At 40.4% G+C, this 14,514-nt stretch overlaps 1 protein-coding gene across 2 annotated transcripts in view; it reads right to left on the reverse strand.

The window, feature by feature from the left end:
• The window catches only part of FLOT2 (flotillin 2), a 115,424-nt gene that overhangs the window by 63,923 nt on the left and 36,987 nt on the right, over positions 1-14,514 (reverse strand). Inside the window, exon 3 of one of the 2 annotated variants that reach the window (XM_089682992.1) lies at positions 830-920. The exons of the other annotated variant lie outside the window; for it this stretch is intronic. Within the exon in view, the coding sequence (XP_089539118.1) occupies positions 830-920 (91 nt within the window). The remainder of the gene's footprint in view (positions 1-829; positions 921-14,514) is intronic. 2 annotated transcript variants of the gene reach the window in all.

A 14,514-nucleotide genomic window follows, 5' to 3' on the forward strand; every position in this document is an offset into this window, starting at 1 on the left:
ATCTTAGTGGTATAAATGAAGGGAAAAGGAACAGTCTATTTCACTTAAACCAGCTCTTCAGTCACGTGTGCAAAAATGAAAAAAGTAATCAGCTAGGCTGTGACTGCTTGAGACTTCACAGTCGGCTCCCCACTGCATGCGCGAGCACTGCGTAAATGGTCCCGCAGCCTTCTGGGACCTGCAATGTATCCCAGAAAAATGCTGACAGTGGTTGGAGAACTTCCATTCAGATCGCCTAGGCGAGACAAGTGGAAATGGAATGAGTACGTGTAAAACCAGGTACCTGCTCCCCTCCCCCCCCCAAAAAAAAATGATGCGTCAAATATGTCAGCGTAAGGAGGAGGAAAAGCGGAACTTGGCCTTTTGGGTGAAGTTTCGCTTTAAAAAGTGTCTCTTCCCAATCTTGCACATATCAATGTTGTAGTGTCTTGTTAGTAAATGGCACACAAGCATCATTAGATTTAGAAAGTCAGTACAACCAAAGGCTACTTGATACCTTACCGAGTATTACAACAAAATGCATATTGTTATCTGCCTTACTTCAAGAGTCTAACTAGGAGGTAACTTCAAGACATTGATTCTGTTTTTTGGATTACAAAAACTTTGCAAACTGTCTAAGAGCTTCACATTACATCCAAAGGTGACTGCTGGACATACAGGGAAAGGGGATAGAATGCATAGGAAGGAAAGTTCAAAGATTAAGCCTGGAATATGTAGAAAAATATGGTTATTATTGTTAATGGAGGATCCTCTTGCCGATGTAGCTGCTTATAATAAAACAAAACAGGAAACAGAGCAAAAAAGAGTTAGGAAGCTGGAAGTTGATTACCTGTGCAACCCCTGTTACGAACAGAGGGACCCCCTCCGATGTCTCAATATTCTCGCAGCGACAAAGGATGGTCATAACCTCCAATGACAGTCTGAGCAGCATTAAATGAGGGCAGCAAATACACATAGTGGTTATCAGAGAGCAACACACAAACCGACTCCACCAAAAGGACAGAGAAGAGTAGTGTGGTTAGTCTGATTCTCCTTTCTCAGGAGCAGCATGCAGAGTGTCTACTCAGAGCTACAAAGTGGGTTACTACAGGTGCTGTTCAATGGTGTAAGCAGCAACCTACAAGATTTTGTGACTAAATACCCCTTCCAACCTAAGCACATCTAGAACTGGCTATTTATTCTAACATTTGAATTGCTTAAGAATACAAAAATGGACAGTTAAGGTTACATGGCCACTGTAGTCAAAGTACATTGGTGAAATAGGTTGAGAATAGCAGTGAAACATTTGCAGGGGAAGCAGCAATCATTTTGTGCACAAAGTGTATAACTGCAAGCTGTCAGTTCTGCAATTCATATTTGCACCATTACAACATTAAAATATTTTGACAAAGCTGTTGAATGTGAGCTGGTAGTTCTGAGATAAATGTATGTGCATACTGAAAACTGCTAAGCATGTAAAAGCCAGTATGACAACGCTTCCCTTCAATGGGTTAAAAACAGAACTACCATTAAAGTGGTTGTAAACTCTTGCATATACCCAGTGAAGTGACTGGCCACAGAGATGGAAAAAAATCCTCAAACATAAGTTGAACCTGTTTTTCTGTTTGTCTTCTCTTCTTTACATTCAAAATCGGTAATTTTGACAGCTTGTCTGAGCTTTCACAAAAAAGCGCCAGAGAACTTTAATTACACACTGTAGAGCTCAGTGGGGAGAGCTCTGAGAGCTGATTGGAAGGAAAAGGTACATCCCCCTTTACACAGCACACAGGAACAGAGCTGAGGCTGTCAGTCACAGGCTGTGTGCTCAAGTTCACTCCCGTCACCTTTTTTTTCTGGGTCAGGAAAACTTGACAAAAGTGATTCATGCTGATAGAGGAACAAAGCAGCAGGCAGAAATTACATTTACTGCTCTTGAGACAAGTGCACACCATAGAGGGATATGCTTTATTCATATCACGTCTTTGGTTTACAACCACTTTAAAGCTGAACTCCAGCTTTTGGTACAGTTTACAGTCAAATAGGCAGGTTGATGATGTCACAAACTGGGACTCAGCCAATCAGAGGAAGCTTTGTATTCACTGATAGAATACATTGCTTTCTAGGAGTGGCTGAGCACCTCTCAGAGACTATTGTGTTCCGGGGCTGAGACAGGAAAGCCTCCACTTGAACCACAGCACAGTGTTGTATGCTGTATTTAGCTTCAGCTACAGTCAGGTCCATAAATATTGGGACATCAACACAATTCTAACATTTTTGGCTCTATACACCACCACAATGGATTTGAAATGAAACAAACAAGATGTGCTTTAACTGCAGACTGTCAGCTTTAATTTGAGGGTATTTACATCCAAATCAGGTGAACGGTGTAGGAATTACAACAGTTTGCATATGTGCCTCCCACTTGTTAAGGGACCAAAAGTAATGGGACAGAATAATCACAAATCAAACTTTCACTTTTTAATACTTGGTTGCAAATCCTTTCCAGTCAATTACAGCCTGAAGTCTGGAATGCATAGACATCACCAGACGCTGGGTTTCATCCCTGGTGATGCTCTGCCAGGCCTCTACTGCAACTGTCATCAGTTCCTGCTTGTTCTTGGGGCATTTTCCCTTCAGTTTTGTCTTCAGCAAGTGAAATGCATGCTCAATCGGATTCAGGTCAGGTGATTGACTTGGCCATTGCATAACATTCCACTTCTTTCCCTTAAACTCTTTGGTTGCTTTTGCAGTATGCTTTGGGTCATTGTCCATCTGCACTGTGAAGCGGCGTCCAATGACTTCTGAAGCATTTGGCTGAATATGAGCAGATAATATTGCCCGAAACACTTCAGAATTCATCCTGCTGCTTTTGTCAGCAGTCACATCACCAATAAATACAAGAGAACCAGTTCCATTGGCAGCCATACATGCCCACGCCATGACGCTACCACCACCATGCTTCACTGATGAGGTGGTATGCTTAGGATCATGAGCAGTTCCTTTCCTTCTCCATACTCTTCTCTTCCCATCACTCTGGTACAAGTTGATCTTGGTCTCACCTGTCCATAGGATGTTGTTCCAGAACTGTGAAAGCTTTTTTAGATGTCGTTTGGCAAACTCTAATCTGGCCTTCCTGTTTTTGAGGCTCACCAATGGTTTACATCTTGTGGTGAACCCTCTGTATTCACTCTGGTGAAGTCTTCTCTTGATTGTTGACTTTGACACACATACACCTACCTCCTGGAGAATGTTCTTGATCTGGCCAACTGTTGTGAAGGGTGTTTTCTTCACCAGGGAAAGAATTCTTCGGTCATCCACCACAGTTGTTTTCCGTGGTCTTCCGGGTCTTTTGGTGTTGCTGAGCTCACTGGTGCCTTCCTTCTTTTTAAGAATGTTCCAAACAGTTGTTTTGGCCACGCCTAATGTTTTTGCCATCTCTCTGATGGGTTTGTTTTGTTTTTTCAGCCTAATGATGGCTTGCTTCACTGATAGTGACAGCTCTTTGGATCTCATCTTGAGAGTTGACAGCAACAGATTCCAAATGCAAATAGCACACTTGAAATGAACTCTGGACCTTCTATCTGCTCATTGTAATTGGAATAATGAGGGAATAACACACACCTGGCCATGGAACAGCTGTGAAGCCAATTGTCCCATTACTTTTGGTCCCTTAACAAGTGGGAGGCACATATGCAAACTGGTGTAATTCCTACACCATTCACCTGATTTGGATGTAAATACCCTCAAATTAAAGCTGACAGTCTGTAGTTAAAGCACATGTTGTTTGTTTCATTCCAAATCCATTGTGGTGGTGTATAGAGCCAAAAATGTTAGAATTGTGTCAATGTCCCAATATTTATGGACCTGACTGTACATACAGTTTACATAGCACATCCAACAGCCTCACATGTTAGTGAGGGAAATAGTATGTTTGAGCCAGCTTGTAAAGTGTAACAAATGCTGGAGATCAAACTTTTTTTTTTGTACAGGACAGAGTAGACAAGGGTAAAAATACATCAGGTTTCTATTGCGGACATGCTGGGGAAAAAAATAAAAACAAAAAAACACACACACCTGACAGTAACGTACCAATGTGTCGCTGGACTTCAAGTAGTATACTGGTATGATGCCCACGGTGGATAGTCGTCTCTCTTATAAAAGCAATCCTAGCAGCTAACTAGTCATTGGATCGCTTTCACAAGCAGCAGGAGCAGGATGTGACCTCTCATGGCTTTCTTGAACTGTCCCCATCCTACCGGGACACCTGTCAATCTAAAAAACCGCAGCCGTGCTGGGCTCTGCCCACCCGTGTCACTCATTCACCGTATTCTGAATTATGAATAAAATAGAAGTTTGACATCCTTAGAAGTTCCTCCTTCCTGCTCGTTAGGGATGTAGGGGCAACAAGATATACTGACAGATCTGCATGGCACCAGCAATCTGCTGGTGCAATGCTTTCCAGACTCCTGCAACCAAAATAAATGCACATTTTCTTTACCTGCAAAAAAATATGCGTTTATTATGTCAAAAGGTGAACTTATCCTTGAAATTATTGTGCAGCATATACATACACACACACATACAATCTCCCTTTAAATTGTTTGCCCACGCTATTTAAGAGGTACAGTAAAAAGGCGGAGTGAGGCTTTAAGGAGAACCTGCAGAAATCCTGGACACATCAAACTGTCAGCAGGAGGCCACGGTATCCTCAATTCCCAAGGTGTTCTATGCTAACTGTAGCCAGACTTTAGCTACACTGTCATGCTCTATCTTTCTTGGCCAGTGAAACAATTGCTGGCCAAATCGAAGGTGCAGCGGGCAGACTACACAGTGTCCCTACAGACTCTGGTCACAACTGGGAGAACTCTAATGCCGATATATATTTAGTTATAAGAGAGGCTGTCATGGACATTTAAATAGTATCACCAAAAAAAGGGCAAACCGATTTTTCCACTTTACTCCATAACAAGCATTAACAGAGTTGACTGACAAATTAGAATCTCAGACTGCGACAATGGCTTGAAGAATGCTGGCATAAAGAATAAGAGATGGGATTGCTTGGCAAAATTATGTTTAGTGACAAAAAAAAGAAAGAAAATCCTGTTCTGTAAATCAAAATATACCCGAGAAATGGCCTAGCGTACTAGAATGCTCAGCAAAAACAGCTTACAGTGAATTTCCAGTTTTGCAGCCAAGTTGGGACAACAGCTACTTTATATATGTTACAAGTCCCAATTCACATAGCTTAATTTAAAGCAATAAAACATAAAAACTAAAGCTTACACCCTTTTAGATTCTCTAATCTGGATCATCCAGCAAGGAAAATGCTACATTTTTTCATGAAGGGGCTGGGTAGCTATGTTTGCCATATTTAACTATCTGTACTGTGCAGGCAGATCCTAATTATCATTTGTAACTAAATTTGAACACTGACCTCCAAAGGTTAAAGGTTTAGTCGATAGGCTCCTTACTTTGTATGTTAATCAAGACAGACTCACTCTGACATTGTTCAAAAAAAAACCTTGCAGTCAGCCATGACACCACCTCATGATAAACATCTAAAAATGTAAGAAATATATATATATAAAAAAATAATAATAATTTGACCGCAAGAGTGTAAAACACATTTTAAAACAAGTCTAGCACTAAGTACACCAGTTATGGGAAATAAAGCGAATAGGTAAGAAACCTAAAAGATCACCAAGGGAGTTTGATTCTGGCTCAGGCTATATGATGTTGCAGTGTTGTCTGTGATGATGCTGATAGCCCTACCTCTAAGGAAAGCTTCTGATCTTTGAAGTATTAAAGTGGTTGTAAAGGCTCAAGGTTTTTTGCCTTCATGCAATCTATGCATGAAGGTAAAAAAAAAACCCTCACTGGGCAGAAGTGTCCCCAGCCCCCTCAATATTTACCTGAGCCACGTCACAATCCAGAAATGTGAACAACAGCCTTGGCTGTCTCCTCTCATTGGCTGAGACAGCAAGCAGAAGCCATTGGCTCTTGCTGCTGTCAATCACAGCCAGTCAGCCAATGAGGAGAGAAGGTGGGGCAAAGCCGGAGCTCCGTTTGTGAATGGACACACGGAGTACCGGGTGCCCCCATAGCAAGCTGCTTGCTGTGGAGGCACCCGACAGGAGGGAGGGGCCAGGAGAGCCTGCAGGGGACACGAGAAGAGGATCCAGGCTGCTCTTTACAAAACCACTTTGCACAGCGGGTAAGTATAGCATGTTTATTATTTAAAAAAAAAACAAAAAACATTTAACTATTAACTTCATGCAACAGAGCTTTATAGAGAACGGAAATATGCATTTCCCTTGTTCAGAAAGGTAATAATCAGAGTAGTAATGGTCATCATTATGAAACTTTCTGCATTCATGGTTCAAACAGGAAATTTTAGATGGCTATTAAAGTGTTCCTAAACCCAGGACCCTGCATTCACTATATCTGGTCTCCCACAGTACACAGAACATGGAAGTGCAATTATTTTAGTAAATATAAACTGCTAAATACCTTTTCTCATCAGAAGTATACAGCAGTCTTGTGACTTCCATCAGTGTCCAGCATAGCATTGGTTAAAGCTTGTAGGAGTTTTAATTTTAGTCAGAATTACTCAGGATTCAGAACTTTTGACCTCTTTCTGGACAGTGCTGATGAGCCCTGTGCTGATCAAATGCACTCTCCCAAGGAAAAAAAAAAAAAAAACACTCTAGCAATACACACCAAACTGAGCATGTGCAGAATGACTCCACTTGATATGTCTTATCAGGAGATAAGAGGGGGACAGTAGAAGAAGGGGAGGATCAGAGAAGTCAGGATCGAACAGTACTTTTACACAATGCAGAGAATTAACCCCTTAGGTTCCATAGTGAGTATAACAAGCATGCTTTACTGCATATACAGACTGATTTTACGGTTGTGGGTTTAGGAACACTTTAAGCCTGAATGGTCATTCACTTTGTGCACCACAGTGATTGGGTAGTATCTTTAGTTCATGTCTTGCAAATAAATGTAGGACAGATACATTTGGTCAAACCAGAACCTTGATCACTGCATCCCAAATCTGCTACCATGCCTAGGATCCTGAGTTAAAGGATAAGTCCACCTTTTGGATAAAATAATAAATGTACTAAATGTTTAGAGAAAAAATGTCTTGCAAAAAAAAAAAAAAAGCCTACAAAGCATTGTAAACATGATCAGTGGATTGTGTGTGCAATGTCCGACTCCTGTAGACTCCTGTAGACCGAGGCATGGACTTTGCCTTGGAGAGCTGAAGAAACTGTCATATGGGCAAACAGGACTTGAAGTTCATTCTTTTACTGGTGCCTGCTGTGCAAAATTTAAATGTGACAGCAGCTGTGGGGGAGAAGAACTCCTGCAAGCTGTCACCCTAAATATGGGAGTAACATGGTCTAAAAAGATAGTTAGCCTTTAGGCTACTTTCACACTGATCCGTAGCCAAAATGCATATGCATGGATTTCAATGGGGAGGTGCATTTTTGGTACAATTTTTTACCATATCAAACATGTGCCAAAAATGCAGCAAGCAGTATTTTAAAAAAATTCACCGGCCCTGCAACAGATCAGAGTTCCATAGGAATACATGGTCATGCATTTTTCTTCTGCTTTTGAAAAAAAAAAAAAAAGAAGAAGAAGATCAGTGTGAAAGCAGCCTTAAACAGGTCAAATCAAAACTCCAATAAAAATGTACAGTTGCTGTAATCTGAAATGGGTCTAGATCCAGCTGTAGAGACATGTAGGTAGCTACACAGGCACCCTGAACTCCAATTACAGATTCACCTATTATATCATGCACCCATGTCAGCTGTATAGTGGTTAAGTCCTACCTGGAGGGGATACATTTATGGCTCCAAGCCTACCTCCAGGACAACTCCTAGCAGAAATGCTTGTGTTCGGCAATATACCAGTCTGATCTGTGTAAAAACCAGCCATCATTAGTACCACACCAGATCACACAAAAACTAGTTCTCTCTCACTCCTCATTGATAAATGTGCTATCCAGATGAAACAGATAATTGTGCATCACTCTGCTTTCTAGTCACCCAAAGATGTTACATCACCATCACATGCTACTGGGTGGTCCATTTGGACTTCAGATCATTCAATGACTTACAGGAGATATCCAGAAGGGTCATTATCATAACCTGTATGGTAGAGGATAAGATGCACTGTACACTACTAAATGGGATACTGTACCCCACAATAATTTTGTAATGTCAGTTATGGTACTGTGCACTTTTGAGTTACCATTATGGTTCAAGCCATTCGACACCTCGCATGTTCCCCCAGAAAGAGCCACATCCAACACAGTGAGTGTTTTGAAGAGGTGTATAATATTCTGGTTGATTTTACACCGCGTTCCAAATTATGCAAATTCGATTTAAGTGTCACAAAGATTAAATATTTTGTTTTTCAGTTTAACTCTTGGATGGCATTGTGTGTCAGGGCTCTTTTGATCACTGAAAACAATCTCGGACACCTGTGATAATTAGATTGGCCGGTGAGCCCAATTTAAGGAAAAACTACTAAAAGAGGGTGTTCCACATTATTAAGCAGAGCACCATTTTCAAGCAAAATGGGGAAGAAAAAGGATCTCTCTGCTGCCGAAAAGAGTGAAATAGTTCAATGCCTTGGACGAGGTATGAAAACATTCGATATTTCACGAAAACTTAAGCGTGATCATCGCACTATTAAGAGATTTGCAGCTGATTCAGAGCACAGATGGGTTCGTGCAGATAAAGGCACATTGAGGAAGATTTCTGCCAGATCCATGCATCGGATCAAGACAGCAGCTGCTAAAATACCATTACATAGCAGCAAACAGATATCTAAACCTTGATGTCCATGGGACTCCAGAGGCACCAGCAGCTTCAGAGTCCTCCAGAGTCTTGAAACTGTGCATAAAACTTCTATTCGGCCACCACTAACCAATGCTCACAAGCAGAAACGGCTGCATTGGGCAGAAAAATACATGAAGACTAATTTTCAAACAGTACTGTTCACTGATTAGTGCCGTGCAACCCTGGGTGGTCCAGATGGATAGAGTAGCGGATGGTTGGTGGACGGCCACCCTTTTCCAACAAGGCTGCGACATCAGCAAGGCGGTGGTGGAGTCATGTTTTGGGCCGGAATCATGGGAACAGAGCTGGTCGGCCCCTTTAGTGTCCCCGAAGGTGTAAAGATGACCTCTGCAAAGTATGTGGAGTTTATGACGGACCACTTTCTTCCCTGGTACAAAAAGAAGAACTATGCTTTCCGTAATAAAATCATCTTCATGCATGACAATGCACCATCTCATGCTGCAAAGAATACCTCTGCATCAATGGCTGTTATGGGGATAAAAGGAGAGAAAGTCATGGTGTGGCCTCCATCCTCCCCTGACCTCAATCCTATTGAGAACCTTTGGAGCAACCTCAAGCAAAAGATCTATGAGGGTGGGAGGCAGTTTACATCCAAAACGTAGCTCTGGGAGGCTATTCTGACATCTTGCAAACAAATTCAAGCAGAAACTGTCCAAAAACTCACAAGTTCAATGGATGCAAGACTTGTGAAGCTGCTATCAAATAAGGGGTCCTATGTTACAATGTAACATGACCTGTTAAAATGTTTAAAAATTTAAAATGTTGTTAAAAGTTTGATTGAAATAGCTTTTGATTTCAGTAAATATGCTGCAAACACAAAAAATGACAATTTTCAGTTCTTTACAACCTATAAAGTGTTTTGAAACTGTGCATTGTAAGTTTTTTATGTTTAACAAAAATACTGTTATCATTAGGTTTGTTCAATAAAATTTGAATTGTACTGTTAATAGTTGATAAAATGAGAATTATGCTGACTGTTATTTACATCAATTATTTAGGTAATGAGAAAAATATCATTTGCATAATAATTTGGAACACGGTATATAATCAGGATACTGGCACCAACAAAAATAACTGTTTTGGCAAATCTCAAACCCAGCCTCCTAGTACCAACCACGTAAAGCCCACCTTTCTGACCAGGTTTCATGCGACACCCATATCTAGGGTGCAACATGAAACATGCTTAGATTTTTGCAGCTTCTCACCCTCAAAGAGTCAGAACATAGCAACATGATCCACTGATCATGGTTGCAATGCTTTACAGCAGTGCTATCCAAACTATGGCCTGGGGGCCAGATGCAGCCCTTTGTTTGCTTTTATCTGACCCTTGGGGTATTGTTCCATCTACCAAAACCAACAATTGGGCATCTGACACCAACGAAGGGGCTCTATTCCTACCAATGATACCAAAGATACAGCATAGTTTACTCCTACTGACACCAGCATATCTTCTACTCCCACTGGCCTCAGTCTGCCCCCCCTCCCTCCCCAGTCTGAAGGACCATATACTAGTCCTTTGTTTAGAAAGCTTGGAGAACACTTTACAGGCTTCAATGCAGAAAAAGAATAATTGCATATTTTTGCTTTGTGCAATATGGATGTATTTATTATTTGATGTAGAAAGGTGGAATTCTCCTTTATAGTCTGTAAAGTCACATTTAGGACCAATCTGTAAATACTTAATTAGCATAAAATATATTCAGCCAGCATTTAACGCTGGGAGATACATGCATCCCAAACCTGCTGCCCCACAACAGAACACTAGTTTGTGCATACAATCACAAATCTTTTTTTTTTCTCGGCAAAACTAGATTAAAAAGAAGTCTACAAAATAGAATTTGTATGCCACCATTTAGGTTTATTTCAGGGATCTGTTCTCAGACCATTTCTGACAAACTTGGCTAACCGCCATTGGGGGGTTGAAGCAAACAGCTAGTATCAATCTTTTCAGATGATTGCCATTTCTAACCCAAAGAATACCTGGCACTCGCTGTTTCCTTCTCTGTAGGTCAGAATATGAACATCTGCCCAACCTGACGATGCCGGTTTGTGCTTTGCGTTTTTGTTAGATCCAGCGGTTGTTCTGATGTCGCCATCTGAAGTCTATGTAGTCTGTTAGGTCGATTGAATAAAATGCTGTTTGCACAGTTCAAAGGCTTCAGTATACTGCATAATTTTACAAGCCTGTAAAGTCATTTTATAGACGTACAGATCACAAGTTATCGTTAAACAATTTCCAATTAAATGTAAAATGGAATCAATTCATACAGTATAATCTTCAAATGGTTTTATATTTAAGAATAGTTACTTGAAGTTTTAAACACAAATTCTTAACTCTAGTAATTTTTTTTTGTTGCTGGTGCATTTAATAAGAGTCCAGATAATCTGCAGCACAACTCTACCTGATAACTGGGATATTAGCTGCAAGTCAAAATATAATACCACAATATCTGAGCATGCCATTGGTTGAAATTGTAACCAATTAACTTTAATTCTAATATAACCACCCCAGAATTTGCCGACAATTATAATATTATTATACAGGATTTATATAGTGCCAACAGTTTGCTCAGAGCTTTACAATATAACGGGAGACAATACAGCAACAATACAGTTCAATACAAGGAGGGATAGGAGGGCCCTGCTCCTCTCCTAGATTGTAAGCTCCAAGGAGCAGGGCCTTCCTATCCCTCCTTGTATTGAACTGTATTGTTGCTGTATTGTCTCCCGTTATATTGTAAAGCGCCGAGCAAACTGTTTCAGTAGCGTTCTATGTGCTCAGAAAAACTTGAAAAGATTCTGTATCCTACTCATAGCCTATGTTTTACACTTGTAAACGTCAACAGAAGGGACAGTCCACCCAAAACCAATATTTTTGTTTTTGTTACATGCTTGACAGCTAAATCATCTTTAATGATTTCTAGCTCCAGCTGGAGAGGCCTCAGGTTCAATTCAGCAAACCTCTTGCAACCATTTAGATAGTTCTACCTCTGAATTTTTGGGGATTTTTAGAGCTTGGTTATAGCACGTCTAAAAAAAGAGTCAGGTGGTTCCGCCCCTGCCAAGCAGCTTCTAAATAACAGAGCCAATTGTGTGTACTTAGCTGGAGAGCTCAGTGAACAATGGTAGGCAGGGCTGGAAAGTACAGTAGGCTAAATGTCAGATGCGACATTTAGGCTGAGGCTACCTATTGCTTTTGTTGCTCCCCATCCAGTGCTGGGAGAAAAACAAATGTTTTTTTTTCCATCCAATCAATGTAAACATACCTTTAATATATTTTTACAATACATAATACAATAGGGAGGTAAGATCTAAGGTAATAGGCAAAATCTAAAAATTTAGGAATAGCAAGAGCTGACCCAAGATTTATGATTTGGGGAGGGGGGTAACCTCATTGACTGGAGTCCCCCAACAGGTAAAGAAAAGGGGGAGGACTCATTCTACTAAACTTTACTTAAATCTGAAATATCACTTGTGGGTGGACTTACCCTTTAAATATTACAATGAGGCTTTTATACAGCAGGGTCAACTTACTTCAAAACAAAACTAAGCCCCCAACCTCAAGAAAGCACATTTAGTCATGAGGGGGTGGGGGTAGTCCAGTGGTGCTCATTACAGTGTCTCTAATCCATATTTACAGTGTATGTGCATGCCACTTTTATTAGACACATACAACATGTGCATGACTAAACATACATGTTCCTCAGAGTAATCAGCGTTTAGAACATGCACCTGAAAATGCACAGGAATGAAAGAAAAACGTGCAACAACCATTCAGAAATGGACCTTTGTGTATAGGGACACACAAATATAGTGTGTTGAATGTGTTAGTTTTGCTGGGATATACTTGACTACAGCAGCCCTCGTATTTTGATCGGTTGGAATTTATATCTACCTCAAAACCATAGGCCTAGAAAACCTTTGACAGAAGCAGCAAAAACCAGACATCATGCATTTATTTTGAGCCTGGCTTTTTAGATTCCAAACCAATACATCAACAGTGCTTACTCTTCAGGTGAACTTCATTGTTCTAGTATTGATTTTTCAGAAACATTGTACAGGAAAAATTAATAGAAACCAAACTGCCATGTACCAGGAGTGATTGAGTAAGCACTAGTGATGTCACATTAGTTTTGGCCACAGTGAAATCTGAGGATTGTCATCTTGAAATCTAGCTCTATCAAATATTTCTGATGTTCAATGGGAGGCCACTCAGGTTTCTAGGTGCCCCCATGGCTTGGTATCAGTGTGCTATTAAAGGACAACAAACTAGTTTACTGAAGAAATACAGGTTAAGGGGAGAGGGATTGTAACAACTTCTACATAATACTAGTTGTGGTAACCTGAGGTTTCATCAGCAAGTCAGTTCTCCTACCTCTGGAAACATCAGGAACAGGAAACACTATTATAGACAGGGCCCTAAGAGAATTACTCCACCCAGGTGCTCCACCAAGGTGCACACTTGGAGATCCAATTTTCTATGAAATTTCAGTTCTAAATGGAATTATTCCTTAATGGAATCTTCCAGCTTGAAATACCTTGTGCTAACCCACTTCTAATAGAGCTTCAAGGAGTGTGACAATTGAGGACAGTGTGCAGACGCTACAAAAACGGCCACAAGACTGAAGCTATAGTAACAGAAAACATGCAAGACATGAAATATGAACTAATAGGTAACTCTCCAAGATCAACAGGATTTTGGCATCTCTCGATCTAAGCAGTTGTTTCCAAAACATGTATTCACAGTAAGCCCATCATAAGAGAATTACAGGACTCATCACTGTAACCTCTTCCAGAAAATGATAGCTGACTAGCTGTTATGACAACTATTAGCCCTAATACTGGGCTAGAAACAAGTAGGTAGATTACAACAGTCAGAGAAAGGGAGAATTTATTCTCTGCATACTTGTTTCAAGCTCATTATCAAATGGATTGAAGTGAAGAGTGTTAGGATGACAGTCAGTCAACCAATGTATTCAGAAGAGCTCAACAATGCCAGCTCCTATTCTTCTCTAATGTAAAGGCATTTTTGAATAGATTTTTTTAAAATTATGAAGGATCAACAGACTGTGCTGGGCTACAGTACTTTTATGAATGGCATAAAATTTCCTCAGACAATATTCCTGGAACCCTGAAACTATATGAATTAAAAGTGGTAGTAAAGGCTAGCTAGAACGATCCTTTAAAACGTCCCCTTTCTTCTCCTCTTACCTATCCTGCAATAACCTGTAAAAAAAAAAAAAAAAAAAAGATCTGGGTATTTTTTTAATTTCGTCTGGTCATGTGATCCAGCACCCATGTGTAAAGGAGCGTTCGAAGAAAAAAAAAAAAATTATATACCTAAAACAAATTGATGAGCGAGTGCAACCCAATATAAAATATAAAAAATGAAAATGATGGGGAGCTGCTAGCATATAAAGGCAATCCTAAGCACCTCAGTAGCAAATGGTAAAAACAAATATGCAGCGCTAGATATAGATACAAAGAAAACCATGAATAGTGACTGATACAAATGCCAGATAGCGTAATAGTGTCCACAAAGAGGGAAGAGCCGATTATGTGCTTGTGGCTCCAAAACTGACAATGTTACGACAGTCAAACATGCTGGTCGCACGAAACATGTCAGGGGAATCCTTCAATTTGATGCCTTAGAACC

Source organism: Staurois parvus, unplaced genomic scaffold (genome assembly GCF_062004578.1).
Source record: "Staurois parvus isolate SC_StPar_1 unplaced genomic scaffold, SC_StPar_1.0 ptg000299l, whole genome shotgun sequence".
Classification (NCBI taxonomy): domain Eukaryota; kingdom Metazoa; phylum Chordata; class Amphibia; order Anura; family Ranidae; genus Staurois; species Staurois parvus.